The sequence below is a fragment of the Pseudophryne corroboree genome, chromosome 1 (assembly GCF_028390025.1).
Source record: "Pseudophryne corroboree isolate aPseCor3 chromosome 1, aPseCor3.hap2, whole genome shotgun sequence".
In the NCBI taxonomy this organism is placed as follows: Eukaryota; Metazoa; Chordata; class Amphibia; order Anura; family Myobatrachidae; genus Pseudophryne; species Pseudophryne corroboree.
Window position 1 is genome coordinate 554,473,656 of NC_086444.1, and position 27,152 is coordinate 554,500,807.

General features: G+C 47.2%; 1 protein-coding gene across 3 annotated transcripts in view; it reads right to left on the bottom strand.

Annotated features, from left to right (window-relative positions):
• The window catches only part of MTAP (methylthioadenosine phosphorylase), a 186,706-nt gene that overhangs the window by 146,814 nt on the left and 12,740 nt on the right, over positions 1 to 27,152 (bottom strand). The window contains exons 2-4 of one of the 3 annotated variants that reach the window (XM_063914126.1): positions 20,129 to 20,456; positions 18,611 to 18,736; positions 17,087 to 17,134 (exon numbers count right to left, since the gene is read on the bottom strand). The exons of 1 other annotated variant lie outside the window; for it this stretch is intronic. In XM_063914126.1, the coding sequence (XP_063770196.1) occupies positions 17,087 to 17,134; positions 18,611 to 18,658 (96 nt within the window). In that variant the 5' untranslated portion in view covers positions 18,659 to 18,736; positions 20,129 to 20,456. The remainder of the gene's footprint in view (positions 1 to 17,086; positions 17,135 to 18,610; positions 18,737 to 20,128; positions 20,457 to 27,152) is intronic. One more of the 3 variants, XM_063914127.1, reaches the window with a different exon arrangement.

The following is a 27,152-nucleotide window of genomic DNA, read 5'->3' on the forward strand; positions in this document are numbered from 1 at the left end:
TTGTCAAAATCGTAAGAAAATATAGTGCATATCGCACTGTGTGTGTAGTCTGTGCGATGCCGATGCGCGGTCCTGCGGGATCGGCATCACAAGGAAAAATAGAGTGTGCAGGCAGCCCAACATTGACTATATCGCGGGGCCGGGCTCCGGCCACATCAAATAGTCAATGGGCCTAATTCAGACCTGATCGCTCGCTAGGGTTTTTTTGCACTGCTGCAAGCAGATAGCCGCCGCCCATAGGGGAGTGTATTTTTGCTTTGCAAGTGTGCGAACGCATGTGCAGCTGAGCGGTACAAAAAAGTTTTGTGCAGTTTCTGAGTTGCCCAGAACGTACTCAGCCGCTGCGATCACTTCAGCCTGTGCAGGGCCGGAATTGACGTCAGACACACACCCTGCAAACGCTTGGACACGCCTGCGTTTTTCCAACCACTCCCAGAAAACGGTCAGTTGCCACCCACAAACGCTTTCTTCCTGTCAATCACCTTGCGATCGGCTGTGTGATTGGATTCTTCGTACAATCCATCCCACAGCAACGATACGCTTTGTACCCGTGCGACAAGCCTGCACATTGCGATGTATACGCAATTATGACCTGATCGCAGCGCAGCGAAAAAAAACAAGAGTGCGATTAGGTCTGAATGACCCCCAATGTTGGGCTGTATGGCGCATCGCGCTGTGTGTACACAGCCTAACCTCTGTCTATTAACGCCCAGTCTTGTTTTATTACCGTGTTCCCAATTGTAAAGTGTAACGGAATATGTTAGTGCTATATTGATAAATTGTTACTGCAATTACATCCAGAAATTCTTAAATATCTAGAACAAGACAAGGGAGGAGATGGAACATTCTGCATGAGGTCCCCAAATGGCGCATACATATGCTGCACATACAAATGCTGGCCCATTTTAAACTGGGTCAAAGGAGAATTGCATTACAAGTTTTCCCTGATTCTTAAAGTTAGCCAACATGGTCCTTAGCACAAAGTAATTTTGATTTCCAAAATGAACAAACTGTCCTGAAATCAGTGGGTTTGTTGCCCTAAAATGAATAGATAGTCCAATAAATATCTGACGGGATCAGACAGAATTTTAATTTGCTTGACAGGGATAGTACAGCTGATCAATGCATTGGTCTGAATATATAGTCTAGAAAAAATAGGATTTTAATTACCTGAAACGATAAATCCTTTTCTTGTAGTCTGTAGAGGATTCTGGGGTCCATATTAGTACCATGGGGTATACATGGGTCCACCAGGAGCCATTGGCACTTTAAGAGTTTAATAGTGTGGGCTGGCTCCTCCCTCTATGCCCCTCGTACCAGACTCAGTCTAGAAACTGTGCCCGAGGAGACGACATACTTCGAGAGAAGGAATTACACAGATAGTGGCGAGATTCATAGCAGCTCACACAAACATGAAAATCCGGCCAACATGCTGGAACAACTCAGCAACAGCTGAAACAGGAAATAACGCAGAACTTACCTAGGAACCAGGTAACACTGAACCGTAACCAATGCAGGAAAACGAAGCGCTGGGCGGGCGCCCAGCATCCTCTACATACTACGAGAAAAGGATTTACTGTTTCAGGCAATTAAAATCCTATTTTCCCTTACCTCCTAGAGGATGCTGGGGTCCATATTAGTACCATAGGGATGTACCAAAGTTCCCAGTACGGGAGGGAGAGCGCGGAGGCTCCTGCAACACTGCTTGACCAAACTGGAGGTCAGCAGAGGCCAAAGTATCGAACTTGTAAAACTTGGCAAACATGTTCGACCCAGACCAAGTAGCTGCTCGGCAGAGTTGTATCGCTGAGACACCCCGTGCAGCCGCCCAGGAAGAGCCCACTTTACAAGTAGAGTGGGCCTTTACGGATTTCGGACACGGCAATCCAGCCGTGGAATAAGCATGCTGGATAGTGAACTTGATCCAGCGTGAAATCGACTGCTTAGAAGCAGGACATCCAATTTTCTTTGGATCATAGAGGACAAACAGGGAGTCACTTTTCCTGTGACGAGCCGTCCTCTTCACGTAAATCTTCAAAGTCCTCACTACATCCAAGGCCTTTGAAGTAATTGAGGAGTCAGTAGCCACTGGCACCACAATAGGTTGGTTGATGTGGAATGCCGACACAACCTTAGGAAGGAACTGTGGACGAGTCCTAAGTTCCGCCCTGTCCTCATGGAAGATCAGATAGGGTCGTTTACAAGATAAAGCCCCCAATTCCGACACGCGTCGTGCAGAAGCCAAGGTCAACAAGGTGACCGCCTTCCACGTGAGAAACATGAGATCAGCCTCCTGTAGAGGCTCAAACCAAGCAGATTGTAGGAACTGCAACACCACATCAAGATCCCATGGAGCCGTAGGCACCACAAAGTGGGGCTGGATGTGCAGAACCCCATTCAAAAAGGTCTGAACCTCAGGAAGAACAGCCAACTGTTTTTGGAAGAAGATGGACAAAGCAGAGGTCTGGACCTTGATGGAGCCCAGTCTTAGTCCCATATCCACCCCTGTTTGCAGGAAAAGGAGAAAACGTCCCAGTTGAAACTCCACCGCCGGGAACTTCTTGGCCTCACACCAAGAGACATATAAAATGGTAATGCTTAGACGTTACCCCCTTCCTGGCCTGTATCAGGGTAGGAATGACCTCACTCGGGATACCCTTCCGAGCTAAGATCTGGCGTTCAACCGCCATGCCGTCAAACAAAGCCGCGGTAAGTCTTGATAAGCGAACGGCCCCTGCAGAAGCAGATCCTCCCGAAGAGGCAAAGGCCGTGGATCTTCCAGCAGAAGATCCAGCAGATCCACGTACCAAGCCCTCCTTGGCCAGTCCGGAGCAATGAGGATTGCCAGAACCTTTGTTCTTCTCACGAGTTGAAGAACCTTTGGTATCAGAGGAAGTGGAGGGAACACATACACTGACTTGAACACCCAAGGTGTTACCAGTGCGTCCACCGCCACTGCCTGTGGGTCTCTTGACCCGGAACAGTACCTCCGTAGCTTCTTGTTGAGGCGGGAGGCCATCATGTCTAGGTGAGGAACCCCCCACCAACCGGTTACCTCCTCGAACACCCCCGGATGGAGGCCCCACTTCCCTGGATGGAGATTGTGTCTGCTGAGGAAGTCTGCTTCCCAGTTGTCTACGTCCGGAATGAAGATCGCCACCGCGTGCCTTTCTGCCCAGATGAGGATTTTGACACCTCTGCCATGGCAGCTCTGCTCTTCGTTCTGCCTTGTCGGTTTATGTAGGCTACTGTGGTCACGTTGTCCGACTGCACCTGAACAGCCTGATCCTGTAGAAGGTGTGCTGCTTGCAGAAGGGCGTTGTAAACGGCCCTGAGTTCCAGGATGTTTATTGGGAGAAGTGACTCTTGATCCGACCATCGTCCCTGAAAGGTTTCCCCCAGAGCGACCGCTCCCCAACCTCTTAGACTTGCATCTGTGATCAGAAGGATCCAGTCTTGAATTCCGAACCTTCGCCTTCCAGAAGGTGGCCACCAGAGGACTGAAATCCTGGCTTTTGGAGACAGGCGTATCCTCTTGTACATGTGTAGGTGAGAGCCCGACCACTGGTCCAAGAGGTCCAGTTGAAAAGGTTGAGCATGAAACCAGTCGTACTGCAGAGCCTCGTAGGCGGCAACCATCTTCCCCAGAAGGCGTATGCATTGATGAACCGATACCCGGGTAGGCCGTAGTACATCCCGGACCATTGTTTGAATCACCAACGCTTTCTCTGCCGGGAGAAATACCCTCTGCACTTCCGTGTCGAGGATCATTCCCAGGAAAGACAACCGCCTTCTCGGCTCCAGATGAGACTTCGGAAGGTTCAGGATCCAACTGTGCTTCCTGAGCAGCTGTGTCGTGAGAACAATGGACCGCAACAACCTTTCCCTGGATGACGCCTTGATCAGGAGATCGTCCAGATATGGAATTATGTTCACCCCCCGATTACGGAGGAGAACCATCATCTCCGCCATCACCTTGGTGAAGATCCTTGGTGCAGTTGAGAGGCCAAACGGCAGCGCCTGGAACGGATAGTGATCGTCCATCAGCACAAACCTGAGATAAGCTTGATGCGGCGCCCAAATGGGAATGTGGAGGTAAGCATCCTTAATGTCCAGGGACACCAACAACTCCCCCTCCGACAGCCCTGAAATGACAGCTCTCAGAGATTCCATCTTGAATTTGAACTCCTTGAGATAAGGGTTCAAAGACTTTAAATTTAGAATAGGCCGTACCAAACCATCCGGTTTCGGTATCACAAAAAGGTTCGAATAATAACCCTTGTTCCGTTGCTGAAGAGGGACCTGAACAATGACCTCTGACACCACCAATTTCCTGATGGCTTCCAGAAGAATTGTCCTGTCCGCCAGCAGCGCTGGTAAGCCTGACTTGAAGAAACGGTGAGGCGGGGGCTCCTGAAACGCCAGTCTGTACCCCCTGGACACTATATCCAGAACCCAGGGGTCCAGACCAGACGACACCCAGACGTGGCTGAACTGCCGGAGTCTCGCCCCCACCTGAACTTCCTCCAGGCCTAGCTGTCCACCGTCATGCGGAGGACTTAGGGGTATCTGAAGCGGGTTTCTGTGTCTGGAAACCTGCCGGAGCGGGTTTCTTTCCTTTGGCACGACCACCTCTGAAGGTGTTCGAAGGCTTATTCTTCCTAGGCCGCGCGGCCCGAAAGGACTGAGACGTGTTAGATGAAAAGGGCTTTTTTCGAAGTCGGTGTAGCTGAGGGGAGAAAAGGAGACTTACCCGCGGTAGCCGTGGCAATCCATGCATCCAGCGCCTCCCAAAATAGAGCCTGACATTTGTACGGAAGGCCCTCCACACACTTCCTGGAGTCCGCGTCCACAGACCAGTTGCGCAGCCAGAGACCTCTTCGAGCCGAGACTGATATGGAGGAGATCCCCGCAGCCATGGAACCCAGGTCCTTCATGGAATCCACCAGGAACCCTGCAGAATCCTGAATATTACGCAAAAACAAATCAACGTCACCTTTGTCCAGAGTCGACGATTCCTCCTGCAGAGTGATCGACCACTTGGCAATAGCTTTAGCAATCCAAGCACAGGCTATAGTAGGCCGCAATATAGCCCCCGAAGCCGTGTAAATGGATTTCAGCGTAGCATGCGCCTTGCGATCTGCCGGGTCCTTTAACGCGGTAGATCCCGGGACCGGTAAAACTACCTGTTTGGACAGCCTGGATACAGAGGCGTCGACTATCGGCGGGACTCACACCTCTTCCTATCTTCCTCTGGGAAGGGAAAAGCCCCCAAGACACTCTTGGGAATCTGGAATTTCTTTTCCGGAGTTTCCCATGCCTTTTCAAAGATAGCATTCAATTCCTTGGATGCCGGGAAAGTGAGGGGCGCTTCTTATTATCTGTGAAGAAGGCCTCCTCCACCTGTTCCGGAGCGGTGTCTGAAATGTGTAAAACATCCCTAACAGCTTCAACCATCAACTGCACCCCCCTGGTAAGCGATGCCGTCCCCTGCAACACATCCCCATCACCGTCTGCAGTGTCAAGAGTCGGTGTCCGTGTCATCCTGCATAATTGCAAGTGCACACTTATTAGAAAGTACCGCAGGGGACCACGAGGAGGCAGGATCAGACCATACCACCATAGAGGACTGGAGGACCTGAGTGGCATGCTCAGTCCTAGCCACCCTATCAGAAATCTGAGAAATAGTCCCCTTCAGAGAGACTAACCCAGTGATTTTCAACCTTTTTCAAGTCGCGGCACACCGACCAAGATTTTTAAATTGCCAAGGCACACCATCAGTCCCCCACTCCTCCCCCCCAACAAAAGAAGAAGAAAAAAAAACACACAATGGCTCCCATGGGGGGAAAAAACACACACACACACACATTGGCCCCCACAGTAATTAAACAAATGCATTGGCCTCTGCAGTAATTCCACACATTGCCCCCCCCCCCCCACAGTAATACCACACATGGCCCCCCACAGTAATACCACACATGCCCCCCCCCACACACACACAGTAATACCACACATGGCCCCCCACAGTAATACCACACATGCACCCCCCCCCCCCCCACACACACACACACACAGTAATACCACACATTGCACCCCAACAGTATTTCCACACACTGACTCCCACAGCAATTAAATAAATACAAATTCACTGGCTCCTACCTGGGAGTTAGTGGATATGAGGCTCATGTTTCACTCTCTCTGCCTCAGGCACTGAAGTTCATGCAGCCGGAGAAGCAAGGAGCAGCATGGGGTGAGAGTGGGTAGTTCATATTTCCCTCTCCCTGCCTCCGTGTCTGCAGTGTATGCAGTCGGAGGACCAAGGACGGAGCAGCACGGGCTGAGAGCGGGCAGTTCATATTTCCCTCTCCCTGCCTTCGCATCTGCAGTGTATGCAGCCGGAGGTGAGACAGCGGGCAGGTTAGCGGGCGGGCGGGCAGGACATGGTATGTGTGACGAGTCACGCTGCGTCTCATAGGTTACAGGCCAGCGCAGTCAAAACCAGATAGTCGGCGGCTAGGCATCAGGCAACTCTCGCGGCACATCTGAGAACCGCTGGCGGCACACTAGTGTGCCGCGGCACAGCGGTTGAAAAACACTGGACTAACCATTCTGGCTCTCTAGCTGGGATCTGGGCTAAAACAGTGCAATCCTGATTACATGGAATAGAGTCTTCCTGGGTAGACCAATCCTCTGCAGCATATGAAACAGTGTCCCTAGACGTGTTGCACACACACACAAACACCCCACAAACACACAGGGTATTTTGAGGACAGAGTTTCCCCCCCAAGAATGGCAGAGAGACACAGAGATTGGAGCCAACCCACACACAGCGCTTCTCAGGCAAAGGGAGTCCCTTCCCAGCGCTGACTGTGTCCCTTAATAGGTGACACAGCCTTTAAGCAGCCTCCCCCCACCCCCCTCTTCTACAGCCCCCTGGTACCATACAGACTGCTGGAGAAAGCTCTGGAGGAACCTGGATCCAGGAAAAATGGCGCTGAACGCTGCTGGGTCCGCTCTGAGAAGCTCCGCCCCCTTCAATGATGCAGTTTTCCCGCTCACAAGATGATTATATTGGCCGGAGGAATATGCTGACCTGGGTCCGCAGACCCCGACACGCTGATAAAAACCAGTGCAGGGTCCGGAGCTGGCCCAGGGCGCTCCCTCCCAAGCGCCACACCATGGTACCACTGAGCCTTCCAGGAGCGCGGGAACCGTGCTCCTGACCCATAGCCGACCTCTTCACACTGTCCCCCCCCCCCCGCTTGCAAGAGGGGGACAGTGACTGACTCGCCACACTTCAGCTTCTGAGGGGGTGGCAGCCTCTCTGGAGCCACCGACCAGTCAGCGGGTGCAGTGGCTCAAGACCCCGCGGGACGGACACTGCTCCACCCCCCCCCCCAGCCCCACGCTGCAGGGAGGTTGTCGCCAACAGCCTCCCTGTAAAATAAAAAAACCTGAAAGAAAAAATTACTCTTTACCAGAAGAACTCTGTAGAGCTCCCCTAGCTGTGACCGGCTCCTCCGGGCACATTTTCTAAACCGAGTCTGGTAGGAGGGGCATAGAGGGAGGAGCCAGCTCACACTATTAAACTCTTAAAGTGCCAATGGTTCCTGGTGGATCAGTCTATACCCCATGGTACTAATATGGACCCCAGCATCCTCTAGGACGTAAGAGAAAGTGAGGCTTTTCGAAATACATTATTTGAGAAACCAAACTGTTCAATTTAGCTATAAAATAGGGCAAAAGACAAAAAGACAAACTGCCTGATAGGAAACAGGCCACAATTGTGCAGATTAAATTTTAATTTTTATTATTACACATCCGTAACAAGACTTCCAAGTTAAAACAGGTGAATGTATGAAAAAGTAGAGGTGTAATATCACAAAACAGCATTTAAATAGAATTGTTTGCCATTGTAAATGACCCTTCCTGTTAGACAGGATGTGCTGTATTATGCAGTCATGTACATGTTACGGGGTCAATCCAATTACCCGTGACATCATTGTGGGTGCAAGTAAGTGAGGCTGTATGCTGGAGTTAAGGGACCTCCATACTTGACGCTTTAGGTTTGCAGCCCCATATCGCTGCGTTCAAAAATCCGAGGTGAGATTCGGACACGAGAGCGGAAAATTGCGGTGCCATTGTCGATGTTTACATGTCGCTACAATGGCAACTCGCCCTTTTTGCTGCTAATTGGATTGAGCTGTATGTGTCTCTTAAAAGGATATAAAAAAAATGCTGCATGGTCCATATATTGCTCATAAATAATTACTGCTGCAAATTTGGCTTTGCGAAAATAAGAATTTACTTACCGATAATTCTTTTTCTCGTAGTCCGTAGTGGATGCTGGGAACTCCGTAAGGACCATGGGGAATAGCGGCTCCGCAGGAGACTGGGCACAAAAAGAAAGCTTTAGGACTACCTGGTGTGCACTGGCTCCTCCCCCTATGACCCTCCTCCAAGCCTCAGTTAGGATACTGTGCCCGGACGAGCGTACACAATAAGGAAGGATTTTGAATCCCGGGTAAGACTCATACCAGCCACACCAATCACACCGTACAACTTGTGATATGAAACCCAGTTAACAGCATGATAACAGAGGAGCCTCTGAATAGATGGCTCACAACAAGAACCCGATTAGTTAACCATAACTATGTACAAGTATTGCAGACAATCCGCACTTGGGATGGGCGCCCAGCATCCACTACGGACTACGAGAAATAGAATTATCGGTAAGTAAATTCTTATTTTCTCTGACGTCCTAGTGGATGCTGGGAACTCCGTAAGGACCATGGGGATTATACCAAAGCTCCCAAACGGGCGGGAGAGTGCGGATGACTCTGCAGCACCGAATGAGAGAACTCCAGGTCCTCCTCAGCCAGGGTATCAAATTCATAGAATTTTGCAAACGTGTTTGCCCCTGACCAAGTAGCTGCTCGGCAAAGTTGTAAAGCCGAGACCCCTCGGGCAGCCGCCCAAGATGAGCCCACCTTCCTTGTGGAATGGGCTTTTATTGATTTAGGCTGCGGTCATCCTACCGCAGAATGCGCCAGCTGAATAGTGCTACAAATCCAGCGCGCAATAGACTGCTTAGAAGCAGGAGCACCCAGCTTGTTGGGTGCCATCAGGATAAACAGCGAGTCAGTTTTCCTGACTCCAGCCGTCCTGGAAAAAGAAAATTTTCAGGGCCCTGACTACGTCCAGCGACTTGGAATCCTCCAAGTCCCTAGTAGCCGCAGGCACCACAATAGGTTGGTTCAAGTGAAAACCTGAGACCACCTTTGGGAGAAACTGAGGACGAGTCCTCAACTCTGCCCTATCCATATAGAAAATCAGATAAGGCTTTTACATGACAAAGCCGCCAATTCTGACACACGCCTGGCCAAGGCCAAGGCCAACAGCATGACCACTTTCCACGCGAGATACTTTAGCTCCATGGTTTTAAGTGGCTCAACCAATGCGACTTTAGGAAATCCAACACCACGTTGAGATCCAAAAAGTGCCACAGGAGGCACAAAAGGAGGCTGAATATGTAGTACTCCTTTAACCAAAGTCTGAACTTCAGGCAGTGAAGCCAGTTCTTTCTGGAAGAAAATCGACAGAGCCGAAATCTGGACCTTGATGGACCCCAATTTGAGGCCCAAACGTCACCCCTGCTTGCAGGAAGTGCAGGAATCGACATAGTTGAAATTCCTCCGTCGGGGCCTTCATGGCCTCCCACCAAGCAATAAATTTTCGCCAAACGCGGCGATAATGTCTTGCGGTGACATCCTTCCTGGCTATGATCAGGGTAGGGATGACTTCCTTCGGAATACCCTTTTCCTTTAGGATCCGGTGTTCTACCGCCATGCCGTCAAACGCAGCCGCGGTAAGTCTTGGAACAGACAGGGTCCCTGCTGCAGCAGGTCTTGTCTAAGCGGCAGAGGCCAAGGGTCCTCTGCCAGCATCTCTTGAAGTTCCGGGTACCAAGCTCTTCATGGCCAATCCGGAACCCCGAGTATGGTTATCACTCCTCGCCTTCTTATTATTCTCAGTACCTTGGGTATGAGAGGTAGAGGAGGAGACACATAAACCGACTGGTACACCCACAGTGTCACTAGAGCGTCCCCAGCGATCGCCTGAGGGTCCCTTGACCTGGCGCAATATCTTTTCAACTTCTTGTTGAGGCGGGACGCCATCATGTCCACCCGTGGTCATTCCCAACGGTTTACCCGCATTTGGAAAACTTCTGAATGAAGTCCCCATTCTCCTGGGTGTAGGTCGCCCATCGGAGAATCCTTGTGGCTTCTGCCATCGCCATCCTGCTTCTTGTGCCGCCCTGTCTGTTTACATGGGCGACCGCCGTGATGTCGTCTGATTGGATCAGTACCGGCTGGTTCTGAAGCAGGGGCCTTGATTGGCTTAGGGCATTGTAAATGGCCCTTCGCTGCAGAATATTTATGTGAATCGAAATCTCCTTGGAAATTTCTTCCCTGTGTGACTGCACCCCAGCCCCGAAGGCTGGCATCCGTGGTCACCAGGACCCAGTCCTGTATTCCGAATCTGCGGCCCTCTAGTAGATGAGCCCTCTGCAGCCACCACAGCAGCGACACCCTGTTTCTTGCTGACAGGGTTATCCGCTGTTGTATCTGTAGATGGGACCCGGACCATTAGTCCTACAGGTCCCACTGGAACGTCCTTGCGTGGAGTCTTCCGAATGGAATTATGCTTCGTACGAAGCTACCATTTTTCCCAGGACTCGTGTGCATTGATGTACCAACACCTGTCCTGGTTATAGGATGTCTCTGACTAGAGATGACAACTCCTCGGCTTTTTCCACTGGAAGAAACACTCTTTTCTGGTCTGCGTTCAGAAACATTTCCAGGAACAGAAGACGTGTCGTCGGGACCAGCTGTGACTTTGGAATATTGAGAATCCAGTCGTGCTGTTGTAGCACTTCCCGAGAGAGTGCTACCCCCACTACCAACTGTTCTTTGGACCTCGCCTTTATCAGGAGATCGTCCAAGTACGGGATAATAAAAACTTCCTTCTTGCGAAGGAGTATCATCACTTCTGCCATTACCTAGGTAAAGACCTTCGGTGCCGTGGACAACTCCACCGGCCGCGTCTGGAACTGATAGTGACAGTCCTGTACCACATATCTGAGGTACTCCTGGTGAGGAGGGTAAATGGGGACATGCAGGTACGCATCCTTGATGTCCAGGGAGACCCTGTAATCCCCCTCGTCCAGGCTCGTAATATCCGCCCTGAGCGATTCCATCTTGAACTTGAATCTTCTGATATAAAAGTTCAAGTATTTTAATTTCAAGATGGGTCTCACCGAAACGTTTCGGTACCACAACCACTGTGGAATAGTAACCCCTTCCTTGCTGAAGGAGGGGCACCTTGACAATCACTTGTTGTGATTATAGTGTTGAATATCCACCAACACCGTCTCCCTGGCAGAGGGAGGTGCCGGTAAGGCAGATTTTAGGAAACGGCGGGGGGAAGAACGTCTCGACCTCCAGCCTGTACCCCTGAGATACTACTTGAAGGACCCAGGGATCCATGTGAGAGAGCCCACTGTCCGCTGAAATTTCTGAGACGGGCCCCCATCGTACCCGGGTCCGCCTGAGCAGCCCCCGCACCATGCTGTGGACCTACCGGACGCAGGGAGGATTTCTGCTCTTGGGAACTAGCTGTGTGTTGCAGCTTTTTCCTCTACCTTTGCCTCTCGGCAGAAAGGATGAGCCTCTAGCCCTCTTGCTTTTCTGGGGCCGAAAGGACTGTACTTGATGATACGGTGCTTTCTTTTGTTGTGGGGTAGCCTGTGGCAAAAAAATCGATTTCCCAACAGTAGCTGTGGAAACGAGGTCTGGAAAACCATCCCCAAACAGTTTTACCCCCTTATAGGGCAACTTCCATGTGCCGATTCGAGTCGGCATCGCCTGACCATTGCCAAGTCCATAACCCCCGTCTGGCGGCAATGGACCTAGCGATTATTTTTGATGCCAGCCGGCAAATATCCCTCTGTGCATCACGTATGTATAAGACCACGTCTTTTATATGCTCTATTTTCAGCAAAATATTGTCCCTATCCATAGTTATTTTCCGACAGGGAATCTGACCACGCAGCGGGAGCACTGCACATCCATGCCGAAGCAACGGCTGGTCGCAATATAATGCCCTAGTGTGTGACTATATCTTATAGGGTAACCTCCTGCTTTCTATCAGCAGGTCCCTTCATGGCGGCCGTATCCGGAGATGGTAGTGCCACCTTTTCTGATAAGCGTGTAAGCGCTGTATCTACCCTATGGGGTGTTTCCCCGCGTGACCTATCCTCTGGCGGGAAAGGGTACGCTGCCAATAACCGTTTTAGAAATTATCAATTTCTTACCGGGGGAAGACCACTCTTCCTCACACACCTCATTTAATTTCTCAGATGCAGGAAAAACTACTAATAGTTTTCTCTCACCAAACACAATACCCTTTTATGTGGTACCTGGGGTATAATCATAAATGTGTAATACATTTTTCATTGCCTCAATCCTGTAACGGGTGGACCTATTTGGAGGGTACACCAGGCTGATCGACGTCGACACTGGAGTCAGTATCCGTGTCGACATCTGTGTCTGTTATCTGAGGTAGCGGGCGATTTTAGAGCCCCCCATGACATTTGAGACGCTGGAACAGGCACAAGCTGAGTAGCCGGCTGTTCTGTGTCGTCGACCTTTTATGTAAGGAGTTGACACTTTCACGTAATCTTTCCATAAGTTCAACCACACCGGTGTCGACCCCGCAGGGGGTGACAACATATTTACAGGCATTCGCTCCGCCTCCACCTCATTATCCTCCACATACCTGTCGACACAGCCGTACCGACACACAGCACACACACAGGGAATGCTCTGATAGAGGACAGGACCCCACAAAGCCCTTTGGGGAGACAGAGGGAGAGTATGCCAGCACACACCAGGGCGCTATATATCACAGGGATAGCACCTATAAAAAGTGTTTTCCCTTGTAGCTGCATATATATATGTATACTGCGCCTAAATTGTGCCCCCCCTCTCTTTTTAACCCTTTCTGTAGTGTATTAACTGCAGGGGAGAGCCAGGGAGCTTCCCTCCAACGGAGCTGTGAGGGAAAAATGGCGCCAGTGTGCTGAGGAGATAGCTCCGCCCCTTTTTCGCGGACTTTTCTCCCGCATTTTTATGGATTCTGGCAGGGGTTAATGTACATCCATATAGCCCTGGGGGTTATATGTGATGTATTTTTGCCAGCCAAGGTGTTAATATTGCTGCTCAGGGCGCCCCCCCCCCCAGCGCCCTGCACCCATCAGTGACCGCAGTGTGAGGTGTGCATGAGGAGCAGTGGCGCACAGCTGCAGTGCTGTGCGCTACCTTGATGAAGACTGATGTCTTCTGCCGCCGATTTTCCGGGCCTCTTCTTGCTTCTGGCTCTGTAAGGGGGCCGGCGGCGCGGCTCTGAGACCGGACTCCGAGGCTGGGCCTGTGTTCGATCCCTCTGGAGCTAATGGTGTCCAGTAGCCTAAGAAGCCCAAGCTGGCTGCAAGCAGGCAGGTTCACTTCTTCTCCCCTTAGTCCCTCGATGCAGTGAGCCTGTTGCCAGCAGGTCTCACTGAAAATAAAAAACCTAAAACTAACTTTTATCTAAGAAGCTCAGGAGAGCCCCCTAGATTGCACCCTGCTCGGTCGGGCACAAAAATCTAACTGAGGCTTGGAGGAGGGTCATAGGGGGAGGAGCCAGTGCACACCAGGTAGTCCTAAAGCTTTCTTTTTGTGCCCAGTCTCATGCGGAGCCGCTATTCCCCATGGTCCTTACGGAGTTCCCAGCATCCACTAGGACGTCAGAGAAAAAAGAATTCTGCTCAGTCATTTAAGAAATAAAAATATTAATAAAATAAAAATTATTGATGCTCTGTGTATGAGCATGGACAATTAGCCAGTCCTTTTTCCTGCATGTTCCTTTTTTGAAGTCAACACTTTACTTCTTTTTTTTTTTTGGTTTGAGAATCCTGTTCAAGGAAGTGAACAGGCTTTTTGGGAGCATAGCTCAGACAGGGACGTCTTTTCCATTGAACTTAATGGGCAGTTGCTCAAGGCCCCCAGGAGTCTAATGGCCCTGATAGCGACACCACAGCAGCGATCTTGGATTCCTGATATCTACCTTTGGCATATTGGTCACTGCACTCCACCACCTGGATGATCAGTTTAAACTCCTACTATCTGAACTCCCCTTTGCCCATAAATGGACAATTCCTAAAGCTGACAGCACATCAAGGGATGATTCCAACTGTTCTGGTAATATCCAGTGTTTATTGCTGACTGTTATTATTTGGTGGAAGTCCTAGCCTATGAGGACTCATTTACAGGAACCTTTTTGGTGGATCAGCTGAATTCAAAAATATTTCAATTGGTTGGCAGCTTAATTCAAACCATTTCTATGGCATTGTTTAAATTTTATTAGCTTTTGTCCATATGCATACCCTTTTATATATATTTTTTTGAATGTTCATTGGTAAATAAATTGTTTATTTTTTAATTTAACCGTCCAGATTATTTATATCGGCACAGCCAGCGCTGGTCTCTGTATTGATTCTGTGGTAGGGAATTTGACCATCCCTATACCAGAGGCTGCTGACAGCACACTTGTATATAGCTATACAATTTGTCTAGTTGCCCTGGTCTGATATCTACCTGTCGCCACTTTCCAGGGGTACCATATTTTGGAAAATCGGCCCTGGGGAACCGGAGATACTATATTTCAAAGCAGCGATCCCTGTCCAAGCCTGTTAATCGCTCTTCCTGGACAGATATCTCAGGTTCTGTCTGATATAGAATTCTGAGGGTAAAATAGAAAAAAGCTGGGATGCTCCCCTTTTGGTAGACACTGCCAGCTTGTCTCTACTATGCCCAGAACTGTCAGCCTTACAGCATCCGGTTTCTGCTCCAGCTCCACACCTGGTGCAATATTTACTAATATTCGTGTTTGATTCGGTTTGTGTAGTGTTTAAACTCGTTTTGTATCGGGTGCATTTTCATGCAACTTTTTGAATCCATATACGCGAAGTTACGAAGCAGTCGACTTTATGGTTTTCGTGTTTTCCGATGTCGATGCCAGTCATTTTTTTTGGCACATTTACAGCCGTCATTGTCGTTTGCGTACGTGTTTTTGTTGTTTGTGCTGTTTTTTTTCCTAAGTTAAACGCGGCAGGGTTTTTTTTTCCCCGCGGCCGCATTTTTACTTTCAGTTTCGTTTTTCATCCCCGTTCGTGATTGGTTGTGTTTCAGATGGTAGGAGTGTCTGTGTGCAACCATATAAATACGCCCTAAACCGTCCGCACCTCGTGGGTTTAGTTAGTAGTGAGGAGGAGGGAGGTTGTGCTGTGGAGGTAGGTGAATTTGTGGTTTGAAGAGGAGTGTTGGTAGCGATTTCTGAGTGTGGTATTGTGTTTGAAAGTCGTCTTGTCATTCTTGTAGTCTTGTATTTTGTGGTTTTGTTTCATTATTAGTCCAAGTTATTTTTCTTTATAGTCCCGTGTGTGTGTGTGTGTGTGTGTGTGTGTGTGTGTGTGTGTGTGTGTGTTGTGTAGTGTAGTGGTAGTGGAGGAGTGTGTTGTTTGTCTTTTTTTTTTCTGTGTTAACTGTTTAGACACACAATTATGTGTGACTCAGAGGTGGGTGAGGCGGAGGGTGTGAGTGAGGGGGAGGAGGTCGGTCAGGTGGAGGAGGTGAGTGTGAAGTTGAGGAGGTGGGTGAGATTGCTGCAGCAGCCTCAAGTGATAGTGACAGTCAGAGTGCTCCGCAGCCACGCACCACTACTAAGACTGGGCGGAATGTAAAGTTTAGTTTCGCTGAAAATGTGGCATTGGTGCGTGAGCTGATGAAGCATCAGAAGCAGCTATTTGGCCCTGAGTCCGCCAAGGTGCCAACACGGAGGAAGACGGTGTTGTGGGCGAAAGATGTTGCTGCTGTCAATAGTGAGGGGGTGGTCAAGCGGACAGAGGACACGTGCCGCAAACGGTACTATGACATAAAGCGACGTGTCAAGTCCAAAATGGCCAAGGAGGCGAAGTCGGCTCGAAAAACCGGTGGTGGGCAGCCCTATATTGCAAGATATCTGGAGTATGAGGAGCCCATGCGGAGTGTCATACCTTCTGAAGTAGTCTCTGCAACCCATGTCCGGGATTCCGATAGGCCCAGGAAGAATGGTGAGCATGTGTATTTGCATTTACATTCTATGACCCTATTTTTAAAAAAAATTTTTTTAAATGTGTGTCATGTGACGTTGCATATTACTCCCATCGTCAAGTGTGTGTCAGCAAATACATTGTTTTGGTTAATGTTTTATACAAAAGCCAATGTAACATCTTACTTTATTGTATGTTGTGATTTTATGAAAGATATTTTGCATGTGTAGTTTGGACTTGGTGTTTCTCTGAATTGTCCTGCAATAATGTTTTCCTTTTGGGCCTTTTTTTTTTAATAATTGTGACTATGTTTTATATTTATGTGATCCATGTGCAATGTTTCAAAAACAGTGGTTGTCATGTTAGAGGCTGGAGTAGTGGAAAGTGGTTTGGAAACCACTTACATGTGTAATGTCATTATTAGAGAATGTAATATTTTTTAACAAAATACCACTATTTCTTTGTTCATTTTTAGTTTGTATTTGTACAGTGACACCACACTGCAGTGTAATTTTTAAAATATTTATACATTTTGGTTTGGCTCATATAGTGGTAATGTGTGTTTGGAGTGCCACATCACAGAGCAATTTATATATTGCATCTGTAATATTTTTCCTTTCAATACAAAATGAAGATGTGTGTTTTTGGTTGGTAATGTTTTTATTTTTTACTTGTGGCCTATGCCAGTGTCCTGTACATGTTTTCCTGTGTTGATTTTTCCATCAAAAGAAGTATGGAGCAGCAGAAGTGGGACTTCTGTAAGACATCACCACAAAAAACCTGTGGCCGAAAAGAAAGCAAGGTCGTATGTCCCAGGCCAACCACAGCAGGCTACCCCGCCACGAAGATTATCGTCCGTATGTTCTGTCCCCCCACTCCAAATTTTGGACACACCTCCAAGACGTCATCCACACTCCCCTCATCTTGATTGTGAGTATCAAACTGAAATAAATGTAAAAAATTTCAGAACGTAATCCAAATTTTTCTTAACTGCATTAAGTCAAAACACATCAAAAAATTAGATACTTACCGCAGTAAGTAAAACCTGAAATGGAATCCAAGCTAAATGGCCTTGTCCACATCCAGTAAAGATATGTATGTCCACTTGAGCCATACAGTATGACATTGTGTGTAAGATGCAACAAAAAAATCATGTTTTTATTTTTAGAAAAAAGTAAGGTTGTTTTTCCAAATCTTACATGTGTGTTTGAGGTAACATTGCAAAATACATATAAAAACATTACTATGTTTGTTTGATCAAAGCTATAAGGTAACACATTATGGATTCCAATGTGTTTTTATGGTGGAGTATGTGTGAGCTACAATAAAACTAAAGTGTTTGCTTTCACAATTAAGTAACCAGACACATTTGCCACAAACAGGCATATGTATGTATTTAAGTTATGAGTGATGATGTTGCTAGGCAGAATATTTGAAAGCAACAGTGAATGACATGTGTTCCATGTGTAGTGATTTGTTTACATTTCTCAAACATATGGATAGCTAACGGAGATTTGTTTAACATTTCAGCTTCTAGTCCTGGGAACAGCATCCCTCCGCAACAACAGCAACACAGTGACATGGAGGAGACAAACATCTTAGAAATGCAGCCATTAAGCCAAGGATTGAGCCCCCCAGCACCTGTGAGTACACCACCACAGCAAAGCACACCACCACCACAACACAGCCCAACAACACCAGTAACACAAGGCCCTGATCAGGTGTTTTGGACCATTTGGGCTAGACAGCAGGCCATTAATGAAGATTGCCTGCGTAGGCAGACACAAATGTTTGCAAGCCTACCATGTCACCTCAGAAGAATATCAAGAAATCTGAGTAGACAAAATGAACAAACAACCAGAATTGGCAATAACATGGAACTCATGCGTACAGACATTACACAGGTCATGGGCAACTTACAGCGCATAATGGAAGAACAGCACAGACTAATGGAAGAACAGCACAGACAACAGCAAAGTTATATGAACATTTTTCAAAACAATCAAACGATTAATGAAAGTTTATTCTGAATTGTAGACAATCAAAATGCTGCTACACGTGAACTCAATGCCACCCTCACTAACCTGAATGAAACACTCAGATGCATGCACCAACAGCAAACAAGCAGCAGTTCTGGTACGACTACTCCAAATATCACGCCAGTCTCATCACCAAGACGCTCCACCAGAGCACGACAACATGACAGTGCTAAAGGCAAAGGGCAGGACAAGCAGCCACCCAAAAAAACGTCAAAAAAATTACAAATGAGACATTTCTGATAAGTAACTCTAAATAGTTAGTAAGTGTATGTTTGGCAAAAAATATATAACATTTAGCTCCTTGACAATTTATACAACATCATTAATTATAAGTGGTACAAACAACAACACAAAATTTGTACGCACATTTATTCTTTACCATTTTTTTTGGGTATTGGAGGAGGGAAATGTTGATGGAGCCGCACATACATGTTAGCAGGAAGTAAACAGACCACTTGATTTTTTCTAATCATTACTTTTTCTAAATTCCAATCATTCTCATATCCTGCAGACAATCCAAATTACAATGTTATTGATAACTATTTTACCTTTCTTCTCTATACAACATTACAAGAAGAACACAATTGAGTTGCGAAAAAAGCTTTTAATATGTTGGCATTGAATTTTTAAAAAAACATTGACAAAATGAATGTCAGTATTGTTGGGACATGTTTGTGTGTGTTAAAAATTAGTAAGAATGTTATTACACATGATGCAGAAACCAACAAATAAGAACTTTTTTACCAAAAAACAAATAATGTGTATAATAATGTATATATGTGGCAAACTGTGTATTTACTTACACATCAGCAAGTTTACTGCAGCAAACATTAGGAAATAAATTATTTCTGATTACAGTAAGTTTGTGTCCCTTAAATATGATGGAGCATCACACATAGGGACACATGTATTCCTCAAGGCTAACATATTATATGTTGAGGAGTGTTTTTTGGGAACACAGGTTCTCAAACTCGGCCCTCAGGACCCCACACAGTGCATGTTTTGCAGTTCTACTCACAGAATCACAAGTGACATAATTAGCTTCACCTGTGAACCTTTTAACATATGTCTGTGAGTAATTCATACACCTGTGCTTCTACTGGGTTACGTGAAAAACATGCACTGTGTGTGGTCCTGAGGGCCGAGTTTGTGAATCTGTGCATTAGGACGTTACACACAATGATAAAGTAAAATACAGGTTGAGTATCCCATATCCAAATATTCCGAAATACGGAATATTCCGAAATACGGACTTTTTTGAGTGAGATAGTGATACCTTTGTTTTTTGATGGCTCAATGTACACAAACTTTGTTTAATACACAAAGTTATTAAAAATATTGTATTAAATGACCTTCAGGCTGTGTGTATAAGGTGTATATGAAACATAATGAAATTGTGTGAATGTACACACACTTTGTTTAATGCACAAAGTTATAAAAAATATTGGCTAAAATTACCTTCAGGCTGTGTGTATAAGGTGTATATGTAACATAAATGCATTCTGTGCTTAGATTTAGGTCCCATCACCATGATATCTCATTATGGCATGCAATTATTCCAAAATACGGAAAAATCCTATATCCAAAATACCTCTGGTCCCAAGCATTTTGGATAAGGGAGACTCAACCTGTACTAAATGGATTATGTGTGCTTATAATAAATTAGCACTGCAAGTTTACGATCACTTATCCAGACTTAATGCATGCCACTCATAATCTGTTGTTTTGAGTTTTAAAATACACACAATACACATGCGACATTTGTTTTGCATAAAGCGAGGGTATGTTTGTATGTGTCAAGGAAACAGACACATTCTGAGTAATGGTTTTGCCAATAAAAATGGCAAAACATCTATTTATGATTACACAACAAATGAAATAAGCAAACCAAACTTACCTTAGAAATAGCGAGTGATGAGCTCTTGCCTAACCTGCCTCCCTACATCTGTACTCCAAGTATCACCAGATGTCTCTAATTCCTCTGCTTGCTGGCTGCTTTCTTCCTCCTCCTCCTCCTCAACATGTGGCAGATGTTGTTGCAAACACATGTTACAAAAGGCCACCAGACTTATCCAGAGACCGAAACCTAGATTTCAGCACACCAAAACATCTTTCTATCACATTCCGCGTGGACTTATGTGCATGATTGTAATTGTGTTCAGCAGGGGTATCAGGTCGGGACAATGGAGTTAGAAGCCAAGAGAAACAGCCATATCCTCCATAACCTAAAAGACAGATATAGTAACGTGATTCATGTTAAGATACAGCAACACATAAGTAACACTCTGTGGAGCAGATGTATTAACCTGTAGAAGGCATAAGGAAGTGATAAACCAGTGATATGTGCAAGGTAATAAAGGCAGCAGACAATCTGTTCCTAAATGTTCATTTACATATTGGAGCTGATTGGCTGGTGCCTTTATCACCTTGCACATATCACTGGTTTCTTACTTCCTTATGCCTTCTACAGGTTAATACATCTGCACCTGTATTTGGACAAAGTATACGCAGGCCTACACATATCAAATTACATACCCAGCAGCCATCCATCTGGCATTTGTCCATCCTCAAACTTATCAAAGAGGGATGACTGACTGAGGATGAAGGAGTCATGGCAGCCCCCAGGGTAACCAGCAACAACACTCATTATTTTGAGATTTGCATCACAAACCACCTGCACATTTGTGGAGTGTTCGAAATGGCGATTAGTATATATGTGCTGCCTGCCCCTAGGTGGTCTCAGCTGAATGTGTGTGCAATCTATAGCTCCAAACACATTGGGCATGCCAGCCAGCTCATAGAAATCTACCCTGACGGCATGCCACTGAGACTTCTGGGTAGGGAAGCAGATTGAGGCCTCAATGTGGGGCTGCAAAACAGCCAACACCTGTGTGTATATTTTAAAGAACAATAAACATGAGATTTTAGGACAGAACTGGCCACCGAGAAATTAAAACAAACAAAAAACAGAAGAGGTAGTTAGGTATACATCACCTGTGTTAAGATTCTGGAAAACGAGGGCTGTGAGATTCTTATGACATCCCCAGACACAGCCTGAAAGCTGCCAGTAGCCAGAAAGTGCAACACAGCCAGGAGTTTGTGCAGGCCTGAGACAGAGCGAGAGCGTGCTGTCTCAGGGTCTAGGCCCAGTTTGATAAGTTCATACAGACAGAAAATGTTGTTACGATTTAGACGGAACATCTGTATGACCTTATCATCGGACAATGCGTTCAAGTTTAAACGCCCCCTAAAAAAACGAGGCCTGCGCAGCCTCCGCGGAACCTGTACAACCTGCTGACCATGTTCAGTTTCTTGGCCCTGGGTACTTACAGGCTGATGTCTGAGTCTGAGGAATCCCACAGCACACAAAAGATCACTGGCCCACAGTCCTGCTGCCATTTCTGAGTGTAGGTGTATTGAAATGGGACTAACATCCTTTTATAGGCATCCTAATTCAGGTGTGATTGATTTTTGAGTTGCAACACAGGTAAACACGATTGAAAAAAGCAGGTCTATTTTTTTGCCGCTTTTTTACTGATTCGCAAAAAAATACGACCGCAATTGAGCACTCAGAAACTAACACCCAAATACGAATGAATAGTGAATTCCCGTATTGTATGAAATAACAGCCGCGTTTGACCGATGGTCTATTCATTCGTATTTCAGAACTTTGCAAATCAAACCATTACGAATAGTCCAAACACTGCCGAGATTGGTGCTTAGTGAATTCCCGGATTGGGACTTACAAAAAAACACACAAATCGGACAAACTCGAATTCTAAGTAAATATTGGCCCTGGTATGCAGTTTCATATTTTTGTCTGTGGATTGCTCCGGATCCTGGACCCCGATCCACAAGACCCAGGTACCTATCTAGTTTTCTATCCCATTGAAAGAAATCCACCATCAGAAACCGGAAAATATACATGGTCAGGCAAGCTGCCGTCCCACCGGAAAAATAAGATTTTACTTACCGGTAAATCTATTTCTCGTAGTCCGTAGTGGATACTGGGGACTCCGTAAGGACCATGGGGATAGACGGGCTCCGCAGGAGGTTCTGGTGTGCACTGGCTCCTCCCTCTATGCCCCTCCTCCAGACCTCAGTTAGAGAAACTGTACCCAGAGGAGCTGACAGTACAAGGAAAGGATTTTGGTAATCCAGGACAAGATTCATACCAGCCACACCAATCACACCGTATAACATGTGATAACAACCAGTTAACAGTATGACAAATAACAGAGCATCAGGTCAAACCCTGAAGCAACCATAACTTAACCCTTATTGAAGCAATAACTATATACAAGTATTGCAGAAGAAGTCCGCACTTGGGACGGGCGCAGAGCATCCACTACGGACTACGAGAAATAGATTTACCGGTAAGTAAAATCTTATTTTCTCTAACGTCCTAGTGGATGCTGGGGACCCCGTAAGGACCATGGGGATTATACCAAAGCTCCCAAACGGGCGGGAGAGTGCGGATGACTCTGCAGCACCGATTGAGCAAACAAGAGGTCCTCCTCAGCCAGGGTATCAAACTTGTAGAACTTTGAAAAAGTGTTTGAACCTGACCAAGTAGCCCCTCGGCAAAGTTGTAATGCCGAGACCCCTCGGGCAGCCGCCCAAGAAGAGCCCACCTTCCTAGTGGAATGGGCCTTAACTGATTTTGGCAGCGGCAATCCAGCCGCAGAATGAGCCTGCTGAATCGTGTTACAGATCCAGCGAGCAATAGTTTGCTTTGAAGCAGGAGCACCAAGCTTGTTGGATGCATACAGGATAAACAACGACTGTTTTCCTGACCCTAGCCGTTCTGGCTACATAAACCTTCAAAGCCCTGACCACATCAAGCAACTCGGAATCCTCCAAGTCACGAGTAGCCACAGGCACCACAATAGGTTGGTTCATATGAAAAGATGAAACCACTTTCGGCAGAAATTGTGGACGGGTCCGCAATTCTGCTCTATCCATATGGAAAACCAGATAGGGGCTTATATGTGACAAAGCCGCCAACTCTGACACACGCCTACCCGAAGCCAAGGCTAATAGCATGACCACCTTCCACGTGAGATATTTCAACTCCACCGTTTTAAGTGGTTGAAACCAGTGGGATTTCAGGAAACTTAACACCACGTTAAGATCCCAAGGTGCCACTGGAGGCACAAAAGGAGGCTGAATATGCAACACTCCCTTTACAAACGTCTGAACTTCTGGTAGAGAAGCCAACTCCTTTTGAAAGAAAATGGATAGGGCCGAAATCTGGACCTTAATGGAGCCCAATGTTAGGCCCAAATTGACTCCGGACTGTAGGAAGTGAAGGAAACGGCCCAGCTGGAATTCCTACGTAGGAGCATTCCTGGCCTCACACCAAGAAACATATTTTTGCCATATACAGTGATAATGTTTAGCTGTCACGTCCTTCCTAGCCTTTATCAGCGTAGGAATGACCTCATCCGGAATGCCCTTCTCTGCTAGGATCCGGCGTTCAACCGCCATGCCGTCAAACGCAGCCGCGGTAAGTCTTGGAACAGACAGGGCCCCTGTTGCAACAGGTCCTGTCTTAGAGGAAGAGGCCACGGGTCCTCTGTGAGCATTTCTTGCAGATCTGGATACCAAGTCCTTCGTGGCCAATCTGGAACAATGAGGATTGTTCTCACTTCTCTTTTTCTTATTATCCTCAGCACCTTGGGTATGAGAGGAAGAGGAGGAAATACATAGACCGACTGGAACACCCACGGTGTCACCAGGGCGTCCACAGCTACTGCCTGAGGGTCTCTTGACCTGGCGCAATACCTGTAGCTTTTTGTTGAGGCGGGATGCCATCATGTCCACCTGTGGCAGTTCCCACCGACTTGTAATCTGTGCGAAGACTTCCTGATGAAGTCCCCACTCTCCCGGGTGGAGGTCGTGTCTGCTGAGGAAGTCTGCTTCCCAGTTGTCCACTCCCGGGATGAACACTGCTGACAGTGCGCTTACGTGATTCTCCGCCCAGCGAAGAATTCTGGTGGCTTCCGCCATCGCCACTCTGCTCCTTGTGCCGCCTTGACGGTTTACATGAGCCACTGCGTTGATGTTGTCTTCCTGAATCAGAACCGGTTGGTCACGAAGCAAGTTCTCCGCTTGACGCAGGGCGTTGTATATGGCCCTTAGTTCCAGGATGTTGATGTGAAGGCAAGTCTCTTGACTTGACCACAGACCTTGAAATTTCTTCCCTGTGTGACTGCTCCCCAACCTCAGAGGCTTGCGTCCGTGGTCACCAGGACCCAGTACTGAATGCCGAATCTACGGCCCTCGAGAAGGTGAGCACTCTGCAGCCACCACAGGAGTGACACCCTGGCCCTGGGGGATAGGGTGATTAACCGATGCATCTGAAGATGTTATCCGGACCACTTGTCCAATAAGTCCCATTAAAAGGTCCTCGCATGGAACCTGCCGAAGGGAATGGCCTCGTATGATGCCACCATCTTTCCCAGGACTCGAGTGCAGTGATGCACCGACACCTGTTTTGGTTTTAATAGGTTCCTGACCAGGATCATGAGTTCCTGAGCTTTCTCTATTGGGAGATAAACCCTTTTCTGGTCTGTGTCCAGAATCATGCCCAGGAAAGGCAGACGAGTCGTAGGAACCAACTGCGACTTTGGAATATTTAGAATCCAGCCGTGTTGCCGTAACACTTCCAGAGAAAGTGATACGCTGTTCAGCAACTGCTCTCTTGATCTCGCTTTTATGAGGAGATCGTCCAAGTACGGGATAATTGTGACCCCTTGCTTCCGCAGGAGTACCATCATTTCCGCCATTACCTTGGTAAATATTCTCGGTGCCGTGGAGAGACCAAACGGCAACGTCTGAAATTGGTAATGACAATCCTGTACCACAAATCTGAGGTACGCCTGATGAGGTGGATAAATGGGGACATGAAGGTATGCATCCTTTATGTCCAGAGACACCATAAAATCCCCCCCTTCCAGGCTTGCGATGACCGCTCTCAGCGATTCCATCTTGAACTTTAACCTTTTCCGGTATATGTTCAGGGATTTTAAATTCAATATGGGTCTGACCGAACCGTCCGGTTTCGGGACTACAAACATGGTCGAATAATAACCCCTTCCCTGTTGAAGGAGGGGAACCTTGACCACCACCTGTTGAAGATACAATTTGTGAATTGCAGTTAACACTATTTCCCTCTCGTGGGGGGAAGCTGGTAGGGCCGATTTGAGGTATCGGTGAGGGGGCATCTCTTCGAATTCCAGCTTGTATCCCTGAGACACAATTTCTATTGCCCAGGGATCCACCTGGGAGTGAACCCACTTGTGGCTGAAATTTTGAAGACGTGCCCCCACCGGGCCTAGCTCCGCCTGTGGAGCCCCAGCGTCATGCAGTGGATTTTGTAGAGGCCGGGGAGGACTTCTGTTCCTGGGAACTAGCTGTGTTGTGCAGCTTCTTTCCTCTGCCCCTACCTCTGGCAAGAAAGGACGCACCTCGGACCACCTTTGATAATACGGTGCTCTCTTAGGCTGTGAGGGAGTATAAGGTAAAAAATTTGACTTTCCAGCAGTAGCTGTGGAGACCATTTCCGAGAGACCCTCCCCAAACAATTCCTCACCCTTGTAAGGTAAAACCTCCATATGCCTTTTTGAGTCGGCATCACCTGTCCATTGCAGAGTCCACAGGACCCTTCTGGCAGAAATCGACATAGCATTTATTCTAGAACCCAGTAGACTAATGTCTCTTTGAGCATCTCTCATATATAGGACAGCTTCTTTAATATGCCCCAGGGTCGACAATATAGTATCCTTGTCTAAGGTATCAATTTCCTCAGATAAGGTATCCGTCCATGCTGCTACAGCACTACACACCCAGGCCAACGCGATTGCCGGCCTCAGTAAGGTGTGGGAAATTGATGTTACAATAGTGCGCTGTTGACAACCAGTATAATGCAGCGGAAAAACACACAAAGAGTAGTCATCCAATACTCCACAGCAACGAACAGAAAAGAAGAGTGTGTTCAATCACCGCGCAAAACTGTTTGAAACATGTGAACCCTTCACCTAGATGCAGAATCACAAGTAAATGCAGTGTACTAAGCTTTTAATGTCCAACTTCTTTTGTCAGATTTTTCACAGAGGTGAATTTTTAGGAAGTTTCCTCAATTTCCAAAGGATAGCGATCAGCAGGGTAGAGATTCAATCGCATGTAGCAATCCAATAGCACATTGGGACACAGCAAAACAGCTCATAGACGTCTACAGATAGTCTCCAAGAGATAGCAGCGGTCTCAAAGGACAGAAGTAAGGTACCTGAATGTGTATAAATGGACTTCAGGGTAACCTCCTGTTTGCGATCCACAGCATCTTTGAGGGTAGCCGTATCCTGTGACGGCAGGGCTACCTTCTTGGATAAGCGTGTTAAAGCTTTGTCCACCCTAGGGGAGGATTCCCAGCGTAACCTGTCCGTTGGCGTGAAAGGATACGCCATAAGAATCCTTTTGGAAATCTGCAGTTTTTATCTGGAGATTCCCAAGCCTTTTCACATAACTCATTCAGCTCGTGTGAGGGGGGAAAGGTTACCTCCGGCTTCTTTCCCTTATACATATGCACCCTCCTGTCAGGGACTGGGGTTTCCTCTGTGATGTGCAACACATCCTTAATTGCTATACTCATATAACGGATGGATTTAGCCAATTTTGGCTGTAACTTTGCATCATCGTAATCGACACTGGAGTCAGAATCCATGTCGGTATCTGTGTCAACAATTTGGGATAGTGGGCGCTTCTGAGACCCTGACGGCCTCTGCGACATAGGATCAGGCACGGGTTGACACCCTGACTGTCCCGAGGCTTCAGCTTTTCCTAACCTTTTATGCAAGGATTTAACATTATCATTTAAAACCTTCCACATATCTATCCAATCAGGTGTCGGCGCCGTCGGC